The following is a 21,742-nucleotide window of genomic DNA, read 5'->3' as shown; positions in this document are numbered from 1 at the left end:
TATATGAGTTCTTCTATTAGTTAAACTCTAATATGTGGGTAGTATTCATCCTTTGTAATTCACCATAACATACATTATAGGGAAAGCCAATTTCCTCTCTAAACTTTCTTGGTAGTCACGATTATTCACTTATATGATCGATGAGGAATAAGAACCTTTACAGCACTGGTTTTGTTTTTAGATATACATACCGCCTTTAGACATGTTGTTCACAAAGCATGCATGAGATCATATTTTTGTTGATCTATCAAGTCTAAAGTTCCAGAATAATGTCATGGCAATCGTGAAGTAATTGGGCTATAAAGCTGATAATTGCGGCAATAATTGGATACTCTTTTTCGTAGGGTCATACTAATAATATAAAATTGCGAAGTAAAGTTTCTGCAATATCCCCAAAACAATAAAATAAAAGCTCGAGAAAAACCACGTGGACAAATGGGATGAATCGCATTATTGCAAGATCTAAGAATCCAATTTAAAAAAGGACAAAAGCCATAAAAAAAATCCTAAATTATGTACATTGTGACACATTTACTCTCAACTATTTTCTGTGACACCAAAAATCCCAAATTTGTACTTATATATTACATTTATCCCCCGTCAAAATTCTGTCAATGAGAACCATTAAAAATCTACTTACACGAATGCCAGAAATCAAACAGTGTTAACATGACGTCCATGTGGCTTAAGTAAAAAAAAACGACGTTATCTAACGAAACCTTAATTGAGGGTAAATGTGTCACATAGCATAGATACAAGTTTGGGATTTTTTATGTCACAAGAAAAAATTTAGAGTAAATGTGTCAGAGTGGGCATAGTTTGTGATTTTTTATGTTATAAAAAAAGTTCAAGGTAAATGTATCACAGTGGACATAATGTGGATTTTTTGTGGCCTTTTCCCTTTAAAAAAGAGCAGGAACAAATTAGGAGAATAGGGAAAAGGACGAGATATTGCAAACAATTATTTCGATCCATTAATGAAGGTTTTTTTGGTAAATTTACTCATTTTATTCTGATCACTAAAATCATTCACCTTAATTTAATTAGTCGGTCCATTGCATAGGCCATACCTCTACTTATTCATGAAAAGGCTATAATAAAATATGCCTTTTCTCTTTCGGCCATTAACAGTTCGAAGGCTCGCGACGTGAGCCCAAGTGAAGCGCTTCTTGTTCACCTCTCGTGGGCTTCGGTTATGAACCCGACTCTGGCCTAGACTAGTCTGAACCGACTCGTCCACAAAATCGAGCGAGGCAAATCCACCATCACCGGCCACGGCTCACAAGTCACGACCACCGATTTTTAGCTTGCTACGGGAGCTTCGAATCCGATCGATTGTCTCTCCATCCTCTCGCTCATGAGCGGGAGCAACTAGAAAATCCCTAATGCGCAATTTAGTTTTTGTTTCGGTGTTATGGTTGTTGGTCGTGATTTCTGTTGTCTCGAAAATGCATGTTGATATGTGTTTTCGGGTCTTGGCATGATCTATATCAACGATTTTTTGCGGTAATCGACTGGAAAAATTACAATGCAATCTCACGTAAAACTTTATGAATAGATTGACAAAATAAGTTTAGAATTAATTTGACAATTTTTTCAATATTCATAGGCCCGTAGACAATTGAATAAACAAGTGACCTCAATTGTTTTCTCTTTCGGCCATTTACAATTCGAAGGCTCACGCAAGCCCAAGTAAAGAACTCCTAGTTCATAGTATTCCCCGACATTTGTATGTTTGAAATGTTTTAGGTATTTGATATTACAAAGAATTCAGATTTCAAACGTTACAAGAAGAAGTAAAAGTAAAAAAGCAAGCATCTTTTCCAATTGACGGGAACCCACAAACGCGCGAGCGCGCACACACATGTTTCCCAAGTTGACATACATAGGATGTGGTACCTTGATAGTTTATGCCTTCATCATTCTCCATTCTCCATCTTTTATTATCTGACAAAGTTCAGAGCAACATTACACATTCATCTCTTTTGGTTATGTTGTATCAATGACCAAATGAAACGAAAACTTGGACAATTTTAAGATTAAGGGGAAAATTATCCGAAAAGCCCTAAACTTGTTATATGAAAGCCAATTCAGTCATAAACATTTCAATTATGCCAATTTAGTTCTAAACATTTTGATGATTTGCCAATTTAGTCCGAAATCATTAGACGATTTGCCAATGAAGTCCTTTCGGCCAAATATCTAAATAATAGGTTTAGGATTAAATTAGCAAATTTTTAAGGGAAAAAACCACCAAAAACCCCAAACTTTGCCATCTGTGACACATTTACCCCGAACTTTTTTTTGTGACACCAAAAACCCCGAACTTTGCTTTTTGTGACACATTTACCCCCAATGTATTTAGTCCATGGGCATTTTCGTCTTTTCTGCTTTTTCTTTTTTTTTCTTTTTTTTTTCCTTTCCGGCGAGGGGGGGCCTCGCCGGCGTCGGCCTCGCCGGATCCGGCGAGAGGGGCCCACGCGGATCCGGGCGAGGGCGGCCCTCGCCGGCGTCGGGCGAGGTTCGCCTCGCCGGGCGAGCGAGGCGGCCCTCGCCCAGGCTCGGGCGAGGTCGACCCTCGCCCGACGCCGGCGAGGGTCGACCTCGCTGAGAGTCGGGCGAGGGCGGCCCTCGCTCGCCCGTGCGAGGGCGACCCTCACCGGCGGCCGAGCGAGGTTCGCCCTCGCCGGGCGAGCGAGGCCGCCTCGCCCGGCTCGAGCGAGGTCGACCTCGCGCCGGCGAGGCGAGGTCGACCTCGCCTGAGCCTGGGCGAGGGCCTCCCGCGCGGATCTGCGGCGAGGGCCGCCCTCGCTCGACGCCGGCGAGGGTCGACCTCGCCAGATCGGGCGAGGGCCGCCCTCGCTCGCCCGAGCGAGGCGGACCTCGCCCGACGCCGGCGAGGGTCGCCCTCGCTGGGCGAGCGAGACCGCCCTCGCCAGGACTCGAGCGAGGTCGACCCTCGCCGACGCCGGCGAGGGTCGACCTCGCAAGATCGGGCGAGGGCGGCCCTCGCTCGCCCGAGCGAGGGCGACCCTCGCCGCGTCGGCGAGGTCCGCCTCGCCCGGGCGAGCGAGGGCGGCCCTCGCCCAGACTCGGCGAGGTCGACCCTCGCCCGACGCCGGCGAAGGTCGACCTCGCCTGAGTCGGGCGAGGGCCACCCTCGCTCGACGCCGGTGAGGGCCCCCCTCGCCGGATCCGGCGAGGCCGACGCCGACGAGGCCCCCCCTCGCCGGAAAGGAAAAAAAAAGAAAAAAAAAAAAGAAAAAGCAGAAAAGACGAAAATGCCCATGGACTAAATACATTGGGGTAAATGTGTCACAAAAAGCAAAGTTCGGGGTTTTTGGTGTCACAAAAAAAAGTTCGGGGTAAATGTGTCACAGATAGTAAAGTTTGGGGTTTTTGGTGGTTTTTTCCCAATTTTTAAAAGGTTTAGGAGTAAATTGACACAAATATAGTTTTATGACTGAATTGGCTATCGTACAATAGGTTTAGGACTTTTTGGACAATTATCCCTAAGTTTATATGGGTGTTAAATGAGTTCGTAGCTTACTTAGACTCGACCAACCTCTATGACTCTCTCTCGCCCTCACTCGATCGAGAGCTCTCTCACTACGTGCTTTGACCTTAGTGTGGATATGAATTTTCCTAAATTTGATCAAATATAGAAGCGTTTTATTAATATGTGTCAAGTGAGGTATGAGTTGGATATAGGTCACTAAATTTGTATCACATAAAAATTGGTCAATTTGAGCCGATCCATTTCGACCCGACCCGACTAGACTATTCATGGGCCTGTAGGGAATTGAACAGACAAGCGGCACAACTCCGCTTCTCTTTACGGCCTCTTCACACTTCGACAGCCCGCGACGTGAGCCCAAGTAAAGTCCTCCTCGTGCCACCGCTCGTGGGCTTCGGTTATGAACCCGAATCGGGCCCAATTCGGGTCGACCCGACTCGTCCGGGTTAAATCGAGCGGAGGCAAGGTCCGCCCATCGCCAGTCCCGACTCACAAGCAGCCACGGCGACCACCACCGATTTCAGATTTTTGCTGCGGGATCTTCAAGCGCGATCGATTCTCTCTCTTCTTCCATCCTCCTCGCGAGCGGGATCGACCGGAAGATCCCCAAGGTGCGATTTCGCTTCCCTTTCGTTGTTGTTGTTGTAGTCGGTTGATCGTGGCTTTTTCCCTACCCGGAACGTGCCTGTCGATCCGTGATTTGGCCTCCTGGCGTGATCGGAAACCCTAATTTGTGGCTTCAGATTCCGATTCCGATCGCCGGACCGTGCGTTTCTCGGGCCGTAGGTACCGGAGATCGATGGGGTTCTTGGTGACGACCCTAATCTTCATCGTGATCGGGATCATCGCGTCTCTCTGCACCAGAATCTGCTGCAACCGAGGGCCTTCGACGAACTTGTACGCTCTCTCTGCTCTGGCGGTTTTTTTTTGTCCTTTTCTTCTTCCTGTACTGGTTCGATAGTAGTGTGGTTTCCAGATGGAACAGTCGATGCGTACCGAATTGCTAGTAGATCGATTGTTTTTGGGTTTTAAGGAATTATGACATTCTAAGTGCTTCTGTTGATTTCTCTCTGTGGGATGATATCACCTGTGAAGTGTGCTGGTCATTAGCCAAGTTTGCTTTTGCTTATGCTTGGTCGCTATCGAAGTAGATTCGCGATTTTCGTGCATTTTGGGGCTTCTGTCATATTGTTTTAGGAATGTTCATGGTTAATTATTTCTGAACGGCTCATTAGAACAGATGTTTGTCGCAAACTCGCTTCTGTGAATGTCGATGGCTATGTCCATTATGAGGAAAAGGCTGAGGAAGGTAAGTTAATAGAAATGAAAGCATAGTGGGAGACTTGATGGTAGAAGTAGGCTTGGCCTTATGATTTGCATCTGTAAAGAAGAAAACTGTCGTTGACTGGTTGCGGTGGCCTATATATAATAAGCAGTTGCCTTAGTTTATATGATGAAAAATTGTAGTCCGTTTGTAAACACGAACAGGTCTGAAGGTAGGATACATACGGGGAAAACTGAAATCAAGAAAAGAATTCTGTCAACGTGGTCAAATAATGAATCGGTTTTCAAAAACTTGATAAAAATCTCATCAAATTTTGTCGTGCTTGGTTTTGTTGCAAATGAAAGAGCTATGATATCTTAAAAGTTGAACCCCATTGTTCGGGGATTGTGTCTGTTTCCTGCTAGCCAGTAACCATGAATCTGTCTAAGTGGCTCTGAATGTGAATGATGCATAACGTACTTCATTCATTTGAACTTCAAAATGTCAAGTCCGACTTTTATGTCTGGATTGTGCATGAGTTTCTCTTTAAGGACTACTGTTTATAAAATATGTATATTCATTTGTACATTCTTTAATTTTGCATGTTCAATTATCATCTGCTGATACTTTGACGGTTTGATCGCTTGAACTGGCTGCATTTGTTGGGACAGCTTATCTATTTTCGGATATTTCTTGGTTTATGCCTTGTAATGCTTAATAACAAGGTGCACCGTTATCATAATAAGTGGAAGAAATTCCATCCCTTTTTTGTGGATGTCGGATGGATCTGGAATCTTTTTTTTCGGGGGGTAATATTGATCATATAACGAGTTGAGACTATCAGTACCATGCAATAATAATATTATCCTTGAACTATTTCTTCTTTAGATCAAGTAGATCATCTTCTTTTTTTGATTGATTTTATAGGGCGCTATCCTTTTGGTGCCTATTTATATAACCTCTTTTGTATTCCAAGGAAAAGAGTTCAATTTTACTTTTGAGTTGTTGATGTTAAATGTTTTTATAGAGTGGCTGCTCATTGTAAGACATATATCAGAACTCTGCAGCAACTCTCTCTTAGCAGAAATGAATAAGATCTAACCGTGGTGGTTCCTGTAGTATATATTGGTTGTTTTTCTCTTAGCATGCGCTAAAGAAAATGTGCACCTTCATGTGATATGTTTCTTGTTCATTTTTGCATAAACTTAAAGTACCGTATAGATTTTTTGTCGTGCTGAATGAACATGTTCTTGTGATGCAGGTTCTATCTAACATTGATCATTACAGCAACAGTATGTTGTTGGATGATGTGAGTACTCTTATCATAATTTAGCTCCTTAAGTTTTTGTGAGCATTTAGTTCCGTGTGACTGCTTTCTTGCTAGTCAGCTATTTCAGTATCTCATTTCTTGGAAGATATTTTGAATTCTGTAATGTCATATTCGTTTAAGGGACAATAACTGTTGCATCATTTAATAGATCCTTTTCTAAATCGGACTGTCTCATAAAAATGGACGTATTGAGATGTATTAATTGTTGGTCACATGAATTGAAGTTACAATGTTGTCCTTCTAAGTTTGTCAGGGTGACGACTACCAGAAAAAACAGATCGATAAGGTTTTCAATGAGAGTATGGATTACAAATCCATTGAATAAGAGTGGAATCTTATTGGCATGCTTACGATTGCATAAGAGATCGTGATTGAGAGAAGCCCTGTCTTTTTACTTAAAAGGAAGATAAGAGAATATAATTTTCTGGTTAAATGATCATATATGCTATTCGCCTTTGACTCTGCAGTATGTAGATTCTGTCACTGTCAATTGTACAATTAATCATATAGAAATCAATCTAGATTGGGATAATGACACAAATAGTCCTTGAATTTTGGCTTAATATGCAATTTGGTCCTTGAACTTTTAATTTGTTTAATGTAGTCCCTGAACTTTAGCCTAATGTTCAATGTGGTCTTGAATTTTCAATTTGTTCAATGTGGTCCCGGAACTTTTGGTACATGTTCAATTTAGTCCCTGAACTATATGAAAATGTACAATATAGTCCCTGAATTTGAATTAATGGAAGGACTACATTGAACATTTTTATAAAGTTCAGGAACTATATTGAACATGTACTAAAAGTTCAGCGATCACATTGAACAAATTGAAAATTCGGGGATCACATTGAACATTGGATTAAATTTCAGGAATTACATTGAATAAATTAAAAGTTCAGGGACCAAATTGCACATCGAGTCAAAGTTCAGAGACTGTTTGTGTTATTTTCCCCCTAGATAAAGGCATGTAGTGGAAAACGCTTTCATTGTGGTTATATCGAGTTCTGATCATACTTTTCGAAATTGCATCTTGACTGCGAATGCTCCAGGAGAACGGTTTTTGGACTTAGGAAATAATGTCTTCAATTTTCCACATTTTCTATCTTATTCTCAATTTGGTCATTTCGTTCTCTCTTCAGGTGGGCAATTGTATATCTCGCTCAAATGAAACCACTGATTGTCCCTATTCTGAATGATGGAGAATGAAGCTCTACAAGTATATATACCATTATTGGTGGACCCAGGATTTGATGAGAAGTATCCGGTTCCTGGTCGACAGGACCATTTGATTATTAATTATTTTTTTTTTGCAGTATTTGTGTGTGAGCGAGTCTTTTCCTTCTTTGTTAGTCCCCGTTGATGTATCAGCTTCTTAATTAATCTTGCCAGTCTATTTCTCTATCGTCTTAGAAACACGAGGAAAATTTGGTGGGAAAAACGTTATTTTGCTTTGAACAGGACCCCAAACGGGTTAGTCTTCCAGGCCCACGCAAAACCTATGGGCTGCCTGAAAGCCTGGGACATTATATGGGCCTTAGCAAGCCCAGACTAAACTATAGGTTCCATTTTAGGCTTCGTTGTCTCAATTCAGGCTTGAAATATCATGCTATGGGCTTCGAAGATGTGCCTCTGAGGCCCATTTCGTGTAATTACATTATAGGTGACATGGGCTCAATTAAGGCTTAAATAAAAATCACACGTGCTTATTGGGCTTTCATGGGGGTGGAATCAATCAAGGCCCTAATCTGACAGCCCGTGGGCCATGAATGTGGCTATAAGGCCCACTGCATATGGGCCCAATCAAATGTGACACGAACGATACTTTAAAATGGGCCGGTCCGCGGCAAATGGGTAGCCCATTTCAGCGCCCAAAAATGGGCCTTGAGTATGACAGATTGAAACGTGGGCCTTTAGATGGGCCATTTCACCCGCGAAAAGGCCCCACGTTGGCACAAAATGGCCCATTCGAGGCCTTAAAGTGGGCCGCCAAAGTGGGGCCTTATTAATGGGCATTGATGCAGTAAGCCCAAATGAACTAAAACGTGGGCCTTTCTAATGGGCCCGTCCACCGCATGAGGGCCCAACATTAGGCCACTTGGCCCATTTGGGGCCCTAAAGTGGGAGCGGCCCTTATGATGGGCAACAGTTCAGTATAACAAATCATATTCAAAGATGGGCCTTGCTGATGGGCCGATCCATCGAAAGGGCACACGTGGCCCATTTAAGGCCCAAAAGCTGGCATCGAAGTGGGCCTTTATGGAGCTTCAATAATGGACCGGTTTACGGAAAATGGGCCCAAAAATAGACCACGTGGCCCAATGTTGGGCCCCAAAGTGGGAGCGGCCGTCATGATGATCATCGGTACAGTAAGACCAATAATATTCAAACATGGGCCTTGTTAATGGGCCGGTCCATCAAAACGGGCACACATGGCCCATTTGAGGCCCAAAAGTGGGCACCAAATTGGGCCTTTACGGAGCTTCATTAAGGGACCGGTTTACGGTAAAATGAATGGATCGTCCCCTTCCCTTTAGTCCAATTCGGCAGAACAGAAGAACGCATCTTCCGGCATCAAAGGGACGGGCCAGCTCAATAGCTCTTAACATTTACGCTTTCCATAGACTACTTCTACAAGAACAATAAAGACAGTTCAATTATACAGGCAAACATTAATTTTGCACAAAACATGGGCCTGGACGAGACAAACAAGATACACAAGCTTCACTAATCACAAAAAGAAGGACAACTCGGGCTTCGGAGTGAAGCAGAACATGCTTTCGCCGAAATATTCAAACAACGACGCGAGCAAGTGTCCAGCATTCACATCCTCTTTCCAAGCCTGGGCTAAGGCGTTCGATGTCTTTAAAGCTGGACCACCACCGGCATCCCTTCCCGAGGTGCCTTCACTGGGCAATTGACGCAATACAGCAACACCGGGACCTCCCACCGCCCCTGAGAATCCGCTCGCTACTCCTTGCATGGGATTGGGAGGCATGCCACCAATCATTCCCTCTGTGGCTATCCTTTTCAGTGGGGGTTGCTGCATTAAGTTGTCTGAGCTCGCTCTCCGTTTATCTGAGTGCACATGTGAAATTACATCTCATATAAGAAGGCATAAACTAATCGGATCAACAACTTGATTTGAAGGAATGTAACCGATTGAAAGGATTGCAGCAAGATTATCATAGGCTTATCTAAAATGGGGGTAAAAAAACAAAACATGAACATGACGAGCAAAATCCAAAGATTATTACATAAAAAGCAGAACTAAACTAACAACACACAGCCGGACAACATTAGTTGAATTTGGTTCTTTCAAAAAGATTTATATCAGCCAACACTCTAGCTCGTGGGAACCATAAGATCTCCATTAACAAGCAAGTTTTAGTGCCGCTATAGTAAGACCACATGCAGCACAACCCCATCTAGTGAGAGAAAATAATGCCTGCTATGAACTATTTATCTGGAAGAAAACACCAGACAGTAACAAGAAACCATTCCATTCTTAGCTGTTGGCACTTAATTTTCAGGACCCAACACATCAGCAGGCATTTCTAGGACCATTGGCAGTTGAATCCTAGCTATAGTAAGACCACGTGCAGCACAACCCCATCTAGTGAGAGAATGTAATGCCTACTATGAACTATTTATCTTGAAGAAAACACCAGACAGTAACAAGAAACCATTCCATTCTTAGCTGTTGGCACTCAATTTTCAGGACCCAACACATCAGCAGGCAATGCTAGGACCATTGGCAGTTGAATCGTACCGTACTGAAAAGTAAAACCATAAGATAAGACAGGCAAATAGTCACATCATTCCTATAAAAGGACATACAATTTGCAGAGGCCTCATGGGCTCACAACAAGGAGATGGCTAATGATGCAAAGCATATTAACATTCCAATCACGTGCAGAACTGCTTTACATGCAATTACAAATCCACAAAATCAGCGCTTAATTATCAAACAATGCTAGTGGGACACTCAATTGATAATCTGCAACTACTTTAGGGTTTGAGCTCATACTTGGCATCACCATCTTGACCTTCCTGTTGGTCTTCCAAACAGCACGAGTTGGGGGTGCGAGCAATTTGGGGAGCATCTTTAGTCGATTGTACATACAAAGGCCAGCAGCACTCTGAAAGCAACAAGTTTACACAATTAGACTAATCAGCATACCATATTCTCTGATGACACAAGACAACAAACTAACCAGCAGAGCTCCATAAACACGCCAGGCTTCAAGCCTCTTTATCTCATTTCTTTGATTCTCAAGCAACAATTCTGACGAAAGAAGTTGCAGATAAGGCTCAAGATTTGGTATTATCAACAGCCGAACCTGTGTTGACAAAGATGAGAAATTGCTTAAAACCAGCACTGACAAATTATTGCAAATGAACAAGACCAAAAGTGAACATCGACATATTAAACAAGAGCCAAAAGATTCAAGGAAGTTCATAAATTTTGCAATGAAAATCACAAATCATAAAATTACAAGGATTAGGGAACTTCTAAAGTGATTGAACTTAGGTCACTTAAAAGTTTTAGCGGAAGCTATTTCTTATATTTTAAAGCATCCAGTACATGGGCACTACAATCTTTACCACTGCTGAACATACCACACTAGGTCCAAGCGCTGCTAATCCTTTGATTGCACCATAATGCTGAGGCAATGACTTCTTTGGATCCAGGAAAGCATGAACGAGGGTCCGTATGACACGCGGCTGCAGATTATGGTAAACATGCCCATATCTGCAATAAATACCCCCAGGAAATGTGATTCACTAATTTTCATAAGCCAGAGGAGCAGCCATGGCACATGTACATGCCTCAATGCAGGTCTGAGTGGGCATTATTCCTCTTCCATCCCATCACAGTTTTCTTATCAGGTTAATTCTCCCAAAAATGACCAGCTAAAAGATTAAATAAAGAGTGCATAGAGTATTATGAACACCGGTGAGGTGGATGATCTAAATTGCCAGAACTTAATGAAGAATGCTTCTCCTCTCATCCTTGAGGCTTGCACAAGGACCAAATGCCAAGGTACAAGATCGGAGGCAGTATGAAAGCTCTCAGCATCATGAAAAGAGTGGGGAGTAAGTATATCCAGGTGCCCAACATCTTTAAAAGTTACTCAAAATAAAACATGAAGCAAGAACATGACTACCTTTTACATATTGATGCAACCAGACTTGCTGACATGTTTCTGAGCTCCCAGTGATTGTCAGTCAACCGATTACCCAATCTTTTGGTAACAAGACAAGTAATAATAGATGGCATCAATTGGTGCAGCTGGAGAGAGGAGATTTAGAAAGTTGAAGATCGATCAATGACAATGTAAAACTTTTACTTCAAACAAATGAACAGTGAATGATTAAAGGGTGCAAGTAAACCGAAACTGGATCCCACAAACTCAATAAATTATTGTAAATAAGGCCCTCTAGTTAGTCCAGGGGTAAAAAGCAAAGATATGGAGAAAAACAAAAGAAGAGAACTCAAACAGCATATCATATTCATGCTGTTATTTGATTCTGCAAGCTAATGACTATATGGTATAGCTGTCCGCTTTACAGGATTACACGTATTTCGATATTCAAACTGATCAAGGAAAACGTACTTAGATCTCAGCATGAATCATTGGATACTCATTTCTTTTGTCCATTTAACATCACAAGAACACTTGAATATAAATCCAATCAGAATTAAATTTGAAAAACAGCTGATGTTGCAACTTACATAGGGTTCAATATGAACGTGTGGATTTTGAAGAAGGCTTCCCGCAACGCGCACTAGGGCAAAAAGCAAAGAGATCTTGCTCAAATTTCTTGTAACCTAAGTAATCAGACAAAGGAACTAAACTAAGAGTAGGCAGTACATGTAAAAACATTTCGAGAAAATTGTAGTGAAAAGGCAACATATGACACAAGAAGAATAAGTAGTACCTCATCAGCAATAAACTGCGTAAAATAAGGAATCAAAGGATGAAGACCCGAGTCAGTGGCCAAGCTTACAAGTGCTTGGTTAAAGAGGACAGAGTCCGACTTGCTAACAGTAAGTTCTCTAATTTTGTCGAAGTATAGCTGCTCAGCAGAATGAAAGGAATGTCTTAGCAAATGATCTTTCTGCTAGGGTCAAGGAAATTAGGAAAAGAATAACTGCATCAAAGAATCACGATACTTTACCTGAAGCTCCCTAGATGGAACACTCTTAATGGGTAATTTGATGTCAATAGAAATTCCATCTTCCCTGTTTTCATACCTTTTGCCATCCGATGCCATTGTAAGTGCTATAAACGAAAAAGTAGAACCACAATAATTAACAAAGAATCTTTTGTTATTCATCCAACACATTTCACATAATAAGGATCCATAGAGGAACAAATCCCTTAAAAATCAGAAAGCAGAGACCTATTTCTGTTTTAATATCAGGTTAATTAAGAAGGCATAGTTCCAGCTGATGCCAAATTTCACCGGGATACCTTCAAAAGGAGGATTTTCTGGAATTGCAGGCTGAACCCCTTCAATCGCTAACCAATGAGCAGACACTGATGTATCAAGTGGAGCTCTCGGCAAAGGTGCATCAATGACCTTCAAGCTAGAGCTCATTAGAGAACCTACGTGAAGGACTAAAGACGGAAGAATCTATAGCAAAATCAAATATTTCTTACCTCTTTGAATTCCACGTCCTTCTCATCTATGTAAAACAGGCCATTATGTCCAGCAGCTCTTTTGAATCGCGGTGCATCACTGGAGGCGAATCCATATATTGGCTACAACAAGGAAATGGCAGACAAGAATGAAGAGAACTACATTGCAGAGAGAATGCCTGTATAAAATGTGACCGCCGTCACTTGGCACGTACATGAAGGGGAAAGTTATAAAGAAAGGTTTCACATAAGAGCCATCCCATTGTCCATCCAAAAGAAATGTGAAAAAAAAAAAAAAACTTAAAAAGCGACATTGGAGGTCTTATGAGGGCCATGTTAAATTGACATTCTTAATGATGGCTGTATTCACATATATTTGCAACAATAACTTGTTCCATAGTAGGATTAACGCAAAAAGAAATCTCCTAACCCGCTATCTTCTTATCCAAACAGACAATACTACTTTCCTTCAAGTATTAGCAGTAGCATATGATGATCACCTCCACATTTCTCAATTTAAGGGCGCTGTCCACATCATCAACAGTCAGTGCCGTTCGCTTCGAGTGGCGCATGCATTTGATCGCCTCCTGCAACTCCCAAACAGAAAATCCCTAATTAACAACACATCAAGACAGTGAACTAGTGTTCCAACAGCAACAACACATCAAGACAGTGAACTAGTGTTCCAACAGCAACAACACATCAAGACAGTGAACTGGTATTCCAACAACAACACTTCCACAACATCGATTCATGGACCGGAAAGATAGCTTCACCCTGCAACCACTACAACAAAAGCCCCTCATAACCTGGATAATTGCATCCCGCTTTCGACGCAAAGTTCTCCTTTCTAGTAGCGCCCCAGAAACACCAGCACAGCAACAACACGCCATCGTCATTTCTCACAGCTATCAACCACCATCGTCGCTAGTATTAGCTCCAATTAGGGAAACCAATTCGCTCGAGCGGCATTTCGTGCGCAGGGGTTGAAAATCGGGGATCCTACGAACGAAAGGCCAAGGGCAAAGGCAGCTCGCCAGCCACCGACTCACAACGTGCCACACAGAAAATCGTCGCAGTACGGCAACAGAGTCGAAGAACAGGCGAATGGATCCGGCGACCGTACCTGCATGATTTCTTGAAGGTGGTACTCGACATCGGAAGCGAGTTCGTCGGTAACATCGGGGGACAAATTCGAGACGCCAATGGTCTGCGCGAGGACCTCGATAGACTCCTTCGGCACGAGCCTCATCTCTATCTTCTTCTACTCGAGCGGGCGACAAAGCTGCATCACTCGAGGCCTCCTGCAGAGCTTTCTCCGCACGCCGCGATCACCATAGCCACGAAGCTCGATTCAGAGCAAGGTAGAAACCGCGAACTACACACCAAGGTGAAGAAATGCTGCCGCAATTCGATCGAGCTGTGCCTTCGATTTCTCGGAATCAGGGAAGAGAATCCTCGATTCTAGGGTTTATACTGAGAGACGAATCTCCGGTTGAACTCCGATCCAGGAAGGAGATTGGTATTAATAGAAGACCGCCCGAACCATGAGCCGCTCGGACCGGACCAAAACTGGCCGGTTATGGAATCGGTAATTTTCAATCCGGTTCCCAATTTCTGGGTGAGAACAGGATTAAATACATAACCTCTTGTCTCTCGGTGTCATCTCCTCTCACACTTCGCTTTGTTTCTTTCATATTGTTGCACCCATTCATCCAACTTGCTCCTTCTTCATTTATTTTACTTTCTTTTTTTTCCTGCAAAGATTCACTGATTTTACCTATCTCGCTTACTCACATCTTCCTTAAATTTGTGAGTCCGTTGTTTATGAAAAAGAATCTATCGAATCCTACTCCTTTTTTTCGAGCGTGCCCGTACATCACGGCCCTATCATTTCTCGGTCTTCTTTGCAAATCTTAGACGAAATCCCAGTTTTGAATTGTGATATGAATTGGCAATTCAATTAATCGAAAACTTTCGATCAAGATATGTGAATTCACCGGTTTCATTATACCGCCTGAGAATCGGACTAGATTGGTCAGTCCAGTTCCCAGTTCCTGAGTGGGACCGGATAGGACCAGACCGAGGATCGATCATCCCTAGGTATTAAAGGAGATCGGCGTTGACAATGCGCACGGTCTTCGATTTGTCACGTGGGCCCAGATCGGGAATGGAACAGCTCCTTATGGGCCGGGCACGAATGAAACGGATCTATTGTTTGGGCTTCCGAATGGAGAGCCCAAGAAAGAAGTACGGAAATCCATGTCCATCAACTGGATCGAATTCTTATTCCTTAGTAGTTACGAGAGCTTTGCGTCAAGAAAGGTGCACCGGTATTAGGAATTTTGGTAGCTGCATCCGACCTATCTTATCTTATACATCTTTTATCTGCCACATCTTTTACTCGATTTCATAGATGAACACTGCTCAAAAGGTTATCCTCTCTGCATAAAAAGGAAAGGTCTCGAGATCATCCCATTTTCTGCAGCGCCCTCAACAATGTACTACCCACTATTCAATAAAAAACTTACGAGCAGCCGATCGAGAGAGGCGAAAGGGGGCTTTCCTGCAAGCAGCCGGAGAGTTTTCTGGCCTCGCCCTATAAGATTACAGAGGACATGCGACCAAGGCGTCAACCTCTCGGCAGGAAATCCACACGGTTCATTGGCCAATAAACACTGCATTGCAAGGAAAAGCTCGACCCTCAAGTATACGTCACCCGAGCGTCGAACAATTTCAATGCCAGAAATGGGGCTCTCTATAGTTGGACATGGACCAAAAAACCAATCATCCAAATTGAAAAAGGTTCAAAACTCTGAACTTACTCATTTGCTGAACAGAGCAGATTGGATTCACAATCAGTCCTCACATGGAGCCGCGCCCACACTTTACTCAGTTGCTTCAATTCTCAGAATAAATACAAAGCAAACAGTGGAACACACCCAAAAGAAAAGAAAGAATGTCCACCATGGCCAAATACAAACCACACCCAGGCGATATAAATCGCTTCTCAGTTGTTCGATTTACAGGTATTTGATCAACATATATACAGCTGCGACCAGAATCACAATCCCGATAACAGACAAAATCATGCACATGCAGGTGCAGCCTCCCTTGGTGCGCTTGTTCAAAATTGCCAGGTTCTTCTGCACTCGCTGTTCTCGCAACAAAACAGTCAACAAAACGAATATCCTTCAAAATTTTTAACAAATGAAATGTGCAACACATAAACAGAGACATTCATAAAAGAGACACACGCTCTCCGATAGAGAATAAACAGGTAGAGTTTAGTTCAGACCGAAAAAACATCTCAACTTGCAAAAAAATGCACCGGTGCATAAAGCATTCTTATGTATGAGTATTAGTATAATAACATCCATTGGACTAAGGCTGCGCTTGGCAAAGCCCTTTGGGGCTTTAAAGGCTTTTGGGCAAATGCAAGTACCGTGTGGCAATTTTTTGGATATCTGTCGGGAGATACATTTGCATTTCCAAAGCTCTCTAAAGGCATTTAGCCAAAAGCAAGTCCGATTGGGCTTTAAGTATTTCCATAATGCTAATACATTTCTTCTCTTCCAACTTTGCTCTCGCTAAAATTTCGAATTCCGAAATTGCCCTCATCACGCGCGTCACCAATGAGGCCACACACTGTCGGCAAGCCAGATCTATGAGGCCAGATTTGGCAGCTGGCGACCTCAAGTGGCGTCGCCTGAGTCGCGAGACCTCAGCTGGCATTGCCTTGGTTAGCACGGCGTCGCTTGGGTCGCAGAAACCCAAGCGAGGCTGGGTTTTTCTTTTTGTAAAAAAAAAATAGCAAAAGTCCTTCAGAGCGATACTTTTTTCCAAACAATATCTAAAGCAAAGTTGCTTCCCAATGCATTTTTAAATTACACTTTGCCAAATACCATTTGCATATAGAAAAAACCATTTCGCCTAAAGTACTTTGAATTTTCCCAAAAGCTTTCCCCAAAAGTCTTACCAAACGCAGCCTAAGTATGTCTAAAACAGCTATCTAAATATCTTTAGCATTTTTGAACCATGAACTATATCCTTTAAAGCATATAGATAAAGACCTTATGTATCCTTGAACATCTACCTCGTTACAATTTGGAAACAAAATCCAGGGAAATATATTAGTGCATGCTCTCCAAGGCCAAAACAACCTAGAAAGTATAGAAAGTCCGGTCTCTTCCTTCTTCCATGTTTCGGAACCCATTTAAGACGTTCTTTTTGTGAAAGTTCCACACAACTATGACAAATTCTAAGTTTATTGAGATTCAATCCCCTTCGTTGAAATTCTTGGGCACAGTATACTGTAGCTAGGAGAAAGGCCACTTATCCTGAACACTAACCAACTGACTTCACTGAAATTCAAGCTCGTAAAAGCTGATATGTATGTGCAAGAAAAATACCCGAAGACGAGAGTCCGTAACATCCACATGTTGGTCCAAGTTATCCTGCAGATCACAAGAGGCAATTAAATAAACTTCCAACTGGAAAATTCAGTCACAGCAATCTATAGATGAGATAGTAAAGGATAAAAAAATGCAGTATACAATAAACAACACACATCACATACAATTAGTCTAGTATGCAAGTCAAGTTCCTCGTTCACTGCCAATGCGATATGTTTCGTGCTTACTACTGTCTCCTCCAGTTTCTCAAGACCTTCATCTTGTTCTGTCAAAGGCACACACAGACAAAGACTTAATTTTTTCACCGGTGCATAGATGATAGATCAGCAAGAACAGAAAACTCTATGTCCAGGACTTCGCATCTGCTAAATTCCAAGGGTAGGGTGGCAAGTGAAAAAGTCCTAGATTAGAAGCTTGCCTCTCATAATTTGTCGCTGAAGAACCACGATTCCTTGATTGTCCAATCCTGTAGTCCTGCTCATGGCATCCGCCGGCTTTATCTCTGACCCAAGCAAGCTATCCCTGTTAGCAGAGTGTGACATTTTCAACGTGGAATCCATCTGGTTCACTCTTGTTCTCAAATTTGAAAGCAAGTCCTTGCGACGATTAATCTCTTTCTCCGTTCTGTGTAAGAAAAGAGGAAGCATTGCCAAAAAATCAGAAAATAATTGACCTCACAAAAGTAGCAGAAACTACTCCTACTAACACCAGCCTTTTGTTTCCTACAGCAGTTTTAGTGACCAAAACAACAATTCACGAGTTTAAATACGCTTAAATAGTTCAAACAGCCGGAAGCTCTCGGCTTCTTTGTCAAACCACACAAAGAAGACTTGACTGATGTGAGAACGTTACTCCACTTTCACATATCGTGACGGAAATTCAATCGCCGTTTGCTGAGTCCAAAAACTCCATCCAAGTCGATTAGAAACTTATCTAAAGAAATTTAGTATGCTTTAAAGGAACATAATAACAATAGAAGAAGCTTAGACATCATTGTAAATATTTAGCCTGAAATGAGAGAGAAATCTTATGAGAAACATTAAGACTGACTGCAAATAGATCAATCAAAGTAAAGTTCCATACATATACTTGTACAAATTTATGCTGAAAATTGGCTCCTTGTAGCTCTACACTTGAAACTATGAAAAAATGACTATATGCTGAAGCTCATTTTAGCCAGCAACAATTCCAAAAAGCTATTAGTCTATTCGTTGCTTAGTTATCATGCCATAAAGAAAGATCAACATACAGGAAGATCATCAGAGCAATAGCATCAACAAACAGCAATCAGCAAATTCAGCAAACAATTCATTGAAGGATATAATCATCACAAACAATTCAAAAAAGGATATAATCATCAATAGACACAATACAATCACCAGGAGATACTTCGATAGAGGCCCAAGAGTTCATAATTTCCGAGGAACCATCAAAGCAATGGCATGAAAAGGACTTACATGGGCCTGCTGAAGGGCTTCGTCAAAATGTTCTGTAAGCTGTCAAGTCTAGTGTTCAATATAGTAATTTTTCTCCGTGTAGCAGATGCATGACGCATGCTTTCAGGTCCTGATGTGGGCAATGAACTGCGTTCAGCAATCATGCTACTGATCTCATCAGCCAGTTTTACCGCATCATTATATTCTTTCATCCATGAATCTCCGGAAGAGGCCATCCTCCTAAAGGAAAAAGAATGATAAATTGCAGTTGAGTATAGCAACAAATAATAACTTCTATGACACCATACAAGGGAGTACGACTTCTGTGAAGTGCCCACCAGTATAAATAAATAATGAAAATGAAAGAACGCGCATGAAAGAAATGGACATGACAGTAAAGTAAAGACTGTAGGCAAATCTATAATAGTGCTTAAGGAAAGTTACTAGTAAAGATTTTCAATCCACAGCTTTTTTGTTAAAATCCAGTCTTCAAACCAAAAAAAAAAAAAAAACCATCAATTGTTGCTAAAACTAGAAAAAAGAGTATAGGGCATCAGCACAACAGATTCCCAGAGAACCAACTTAGATGCTCTTTCAAGCTAAAGGCTGAATGGTGAGGGAGACCCAGATACTCTTTCAACCATACCGAAAAACACACATCACTTCACCTGAAAGCCAACAAATGAGAGCGCTATGCAGTATAGCTACAAAGCTTGTCACTTGTTATCCCTACTTTTCAATGGGCACAAGAGTGAAAATGTAAGATAGAACATCTAAAAGACAAACTGCCGTGCCATTGAAAAGTACACCCAACCAACGGTGATTCGCTACATTGAATCAGACTAGAGGATAACCCACAAATTGCTACTGGCAAAAATAACTACTCAATCAATCACCAGATATAACTAAAAATGATAAAGTGGGCAAGCAACAGAGCATAAGGTATGATATCCCTGAATCATATCCAAGTTAGTATCTTTTCTTGTATTCAAGCATGAGAATCCACTAGTAAGTCTCAAGAACAAGCTCAAATCTATAGAATGAACACCGCGAGCACATATCCGTATGTCACAGACGTTACATGCATGTGCAAGAACCGTCGTGAGGTCTTGGATCATCTGCTGATCCATTACAATGTGGCCACATTCATACGGTCTCCAGTCTTTGAAAAGGCTACCGTACCCTGGAGAATGCCACAGGACATGAAGGATTTGCGAAGTATGGCCTTAATAATCTTTTCTGTGTCTTTTCTGTGACCCGAATCTCAACTTACACATACAATTCTTTTCCCCTAGTGAAGCACCATGATCTTTAGCATAACCGATCCACGTCCCCGCTCAACAATCAGATTATCCAACATTGTACTATCGTCCAACAAACACTTCCACTTCACGGGGGCATCCTACGACCTAGTACCTTAAAATTCACCCAAACCGCGGACGAGGCGAGGTACGATTGAGCGCCGATATCTTCCATTCGAAACAAAGAAACAAACAGTCGAAGAGCGCCTTCCAGTACAAGAATTGAATTGAAGGAGCGAAACAAGATAGCAATTGAGACTGAGAAACACCTTTTTTAACGTCTGTCGATCTCGCCGGCGGTGGCGACGGAGAAGGCGAGGAAACGGATGGGGCGACTCGGAGACGCGATTCCCGGCGATCCCGACGGAGGTACCGACTGCTGCGACGGTGATTGTTGCCCCTTGTTAGGGAAGGTGGTGGAGAAGATGAAGAATTGCTTTCTATGGAGAAATCGGAGGAAGGGTGACTACGCACAGACAGAAAGAGAGAGAGAGAGAGAGAGAGAGGGAGAGAGGGATTACGAAGTTTATTCTTCTTGTTTTTTTCGTTCTTATAGGATTAGGATTAGGATTAGATGAATGTTAGATAAGGGGGAGGGAGAAAATCATAAGTGAAAATACCAACGCCATTCCTCATCGTTAATTCAATTTTTGGAAAAAATACTAAATATGAAATTATAGATTTTTTTTGGGGGGAAAATGAACAAAAAAAGAACTTGTAGATTCACATGTCATTGTTGTAAAATATTGCGTGTATATTTTCCTCTTTCATTGTCTTCTTCCGATATGATTTCTTACCAAATGACAAAAAATAAGCTCCTATTTATAAGGAAACAAGGATGCACATATCATTAATGTCAATGTATTGAATATATACATTGAATAGGGAGATGGGCATTCATATGTAGAATGTAGGTTACGAATGTGCCATAATAGGTACATTGAATATAATGAATATTCATTCGTGTATTTCATAACACTCCCCCTTGAATATTCATTGCATTCATGAATGTGCATTGAATGATACTGCCTCAGTAAAAACCTTAAGCCGGAAAAACCCAGTGGGACAAAAACCGGACAAAAGGGAAAAAGAGTACAGGGCACAAATTTTATGATCTCTCCCTTTTATGGATGCATTAATTGCCTCATTAAAAACCTTAAGCCGAAAAAACCCAATGGGACAAAAACCGGATAAAAGGGAAAAAGAGTGCAATGCATAGTTCACAATATCTCCCCCTCAATTTGAGCTATATAGCCACTGCTGGGGCTAGTTAATCTTGCATCTTATGAACTCGCCGCATACCAATGCCATATACTAATTTCTCAAAAGTTGACGTTGGCAATGATTTGGTAAAAAGATCTGCAAGATTGTTTATGGATTGAATCTGCTTAACATCAATTTGTCGACTTTCTTGGAGTTCGTGAGTATAGAAAAATTTCGGCGAGATATGCTTGGTCCTATCACCTTTGATATATCCTACCCTAACTTGTGCAACACAAGCAGCATTATCTTCATAAATTATAGTGGGATAATTTGTAACCGGTGTTAAGCAACAAGAATTGTGAATATGTGTTATAACGGATCTTAACCAAACACACTCTCTTCGAGCTTCATATAAAGCAATAATCTCAGAGTGGTTGGAAGATGTAGCTACTAGCGATTGCTTCGTAGAACGCCAAGAAATGGCGGTGCCATTATAACAAAATAAATAACCAGTTTGAGAGCGAGCTTTATGTGGATCATATCTATATCCAGCATCAGCATATCCAACTAAACCAGAGGTAGTGGAATCCTTGGAATAATATAATCCCAAATCTATGGTTCCTCGGAGA

General features: G+C 41.8%; 3 protein-coding genes across 7 annotated transcripts; 1 reads left to right on the top strand and 2 right to left on the bottom strand.

The window, feature by feature from the left end:
* The first annotated feature begins 3,969 nt into the window (after positions 1 to 3,969).
* Positions 3,970 to 7,512, top strand: LOC115675096 (V-type proton ATPase subunit e1). Its single transcript, XM_030597714.2, has 4 exons — positions 3,970 to 4,128; positions 4,261 to 4,414; positions 6,043 to 6,090; positions 7,251 to 7,512. Exons 2-4 carry the CDS (start codon positions 4,317 to 4,319, stop codon positions 7,315 to 7,317), a joined length of 213 nt encoding a protein of 70 aa, XP_030453574.1. The 5' UTR covers positions 3,970 to 4,128; positions 4,261 to 4,316; the 3' UTR covers positions 7,318 to 7,512.
* Positions 7,513 to 8,710: 1,198 nt separating this feature from the next.
* On the bottom strand, positions 8,711 to 14,290 carry LOC115674951 (transcription initiation factor TFIID subunit 6-like). 3 transcript variants are annotated; one of them, XM_056317343.1, is made up of 12 exons: positions 13,885 to 14,288; positions 13,259 to 13,345; positions 12,780 to 12,881; positions 12,591 to 12,699; positions 12,295 to 12,398; positions 12,055 to 12,192; positions 11,849 to 11,944; positions 11,280 to 11,404; positions 10,717 to 10,864; positions 10,326 to 10,451; positions 10,139 to 10,250; positions 8,711 to 9,186 (listed from the first exon to the last, which is right to left on the bottom strand). In XM_056317343.1, exons 1-12 carry the CDS (start codon positions 14,008 to 14,010, stop codon positions 8,840 to 8,842), a joined length of 1,620 nt encoding a protein of 539 aa, XP_056173318.1. In that variant the 5' UTR covers positions 14,011 to 14,288; the 3' UTR covers positions 8,711 to 8,839. The 3 variants fall into 3 exon arrangements, with proteins under 3 accessions (XP_056173318.1, XP_030453337.1, XP_056173319.1); XM_030597477.2 differs by having other exon boundaries at positions 10,732 to 10,864; positions 13,885 to 14,287; XM_056317344.1 differs by lacking the exon at positions 10,326 to 10,451 and having other exon boundaries at positions 10,732 to 10,864; positions 13,885 to 14,290.
* A 1,296-nt stretch (positions 14,291 to 15,586) lies between these two features.
* LOC115674952 (syntaxin-51-like) lies at positions 15,587 to 20,416 on the bottom strand. 3 transcript variants are annotated; one of them, XM_056317457.1, is made up of 7 exons: positions 20,180 to 20,416; positions 19,792 to 20,078; positions 18,631 to 18,849; positions 17,592 to 17,797; positions 17,338 to 17,438; positions 17,171 to 17,215; positions 15,587 to 15,913 (listed from the first exon to the last, which is right to left on the bottom strand). In XM_056317457.1, the coding sequence occupies exons 3-7, from the start codon at positions 18,843 to 18,845 to the stop codon at positions 15,782 to 15,784; spliced, it is 699 nt and encodes a 232-aa protein (XP_056173432.1). In that variant the 5' UTR covers positions 18,846 to 18,849; positions 19,792 to 20,078; positions 20,180 to 20,416; the 3' UTR covers positions 15,587 to 15,781. The 3 variants fall into 3 exon arrangements, with proteins under 3 accessions (XP_056173432.1, XP_056173431.1, XP_030453339.1); XM_056317456.1 differs by lacking the exon at positions 19,792 to 20,078 and having other exon boundaries at positions 18,631 to 18,846; positions 20,178 to 20,416; XM_030597479.2 differs by lacking the exon at positions 19,792 to 20,078.
* Between the last annotated feature and the right edge of the window lie 1,326 nt (positions 20,417 to 21,742).

This window comes from Syzygium oleosum, unplaced genomic scaffold (assembly GCF_021117445.2).
Source record: "Syzygium oleosum isolate NSW1041296 unplaced genomic scaffold, Sole_v2.1 Sole_v2.13, whole genome shotgun sequence".
Taxonomy (NCBI): domain Eukaryota; kingdom Viridiplantae; phylum Streptophyta; class Magnoliopsida; order Myrtales; family Myrtaceae; genus Syzygium; species Syzygium oleosum.
This window is presented reverse-complemented; position numbering and strand designations above follow the sequence as displayed.

Excerpts from the sequence above, each read along its gene's own strand:
- LOC115675096 (XM_030597714.2), top strand. The coding sequence starts at position 4,317 with ATGGGGTTCTTGGTGACGACCCTAATCTTCATCGTGATCGGGATCATC. Across the intron at positions 4,415-6,042 it reads CGAGGGCCTTCGACGAACTT|GTTCTATCTAACATTGATCA; the intron begins GTACGCTCTCTC and ends CTTGTGATGCAG. Across the intron at positions 6,091-7,250 it reads ACAGTATGTTGTTGGATGAT|GTGGGCAATTGTATATCTCG; the intron begins GTGAGTACTCTT and ends TTCTCTCTTCAG.
- LOC115674951 (XM_056317343.1), bottom strand. The coding sequence starts at position 14,010 with ATGAGGCTCGTGCCGAAGGAGTCTATCGAGGTCCTCGCGCAGACCATT. Across the intron at positions 12,700-12,779 it reads AGGACGTGGAATTCAAAGAG|GTCATTGATGCACCTTTGCC; the intron begins GTAAGAAATATT and ends TCTAGCTTGAAG. Across the intron at positions 9,187-10,138 it reads GGTCAAGATGGTGATGCCAA|ATAAACGGAGAGCGAGCTCA; the intron begins GTATGAGCTCAA and ends ATGTGCACTCAG.
- LOC115674952 (XM_056317456.1), bottom strand. The coding sequence starts at position 18,845 with ATGGCCTCTTCCGGAGATTCATGGATGAAAGAATATAATGATGCGGTA. Across the intron at positions 17,798-18,630 it reads AAGCCCTTCAGCAGGCCCAT|AACGGAGAAAGAGATTAATC; the intron begins GTAAGTCCTTTT and ends TTTCTTACACAG. Across the intron at positions 17,439-17,591 it reads TCAGCGACAAATTATGAGAG|AACAAGATGAAGGTCTTGAG; the intron begins GCAAGCTTCTAA and ends TGCCTTTGACAG.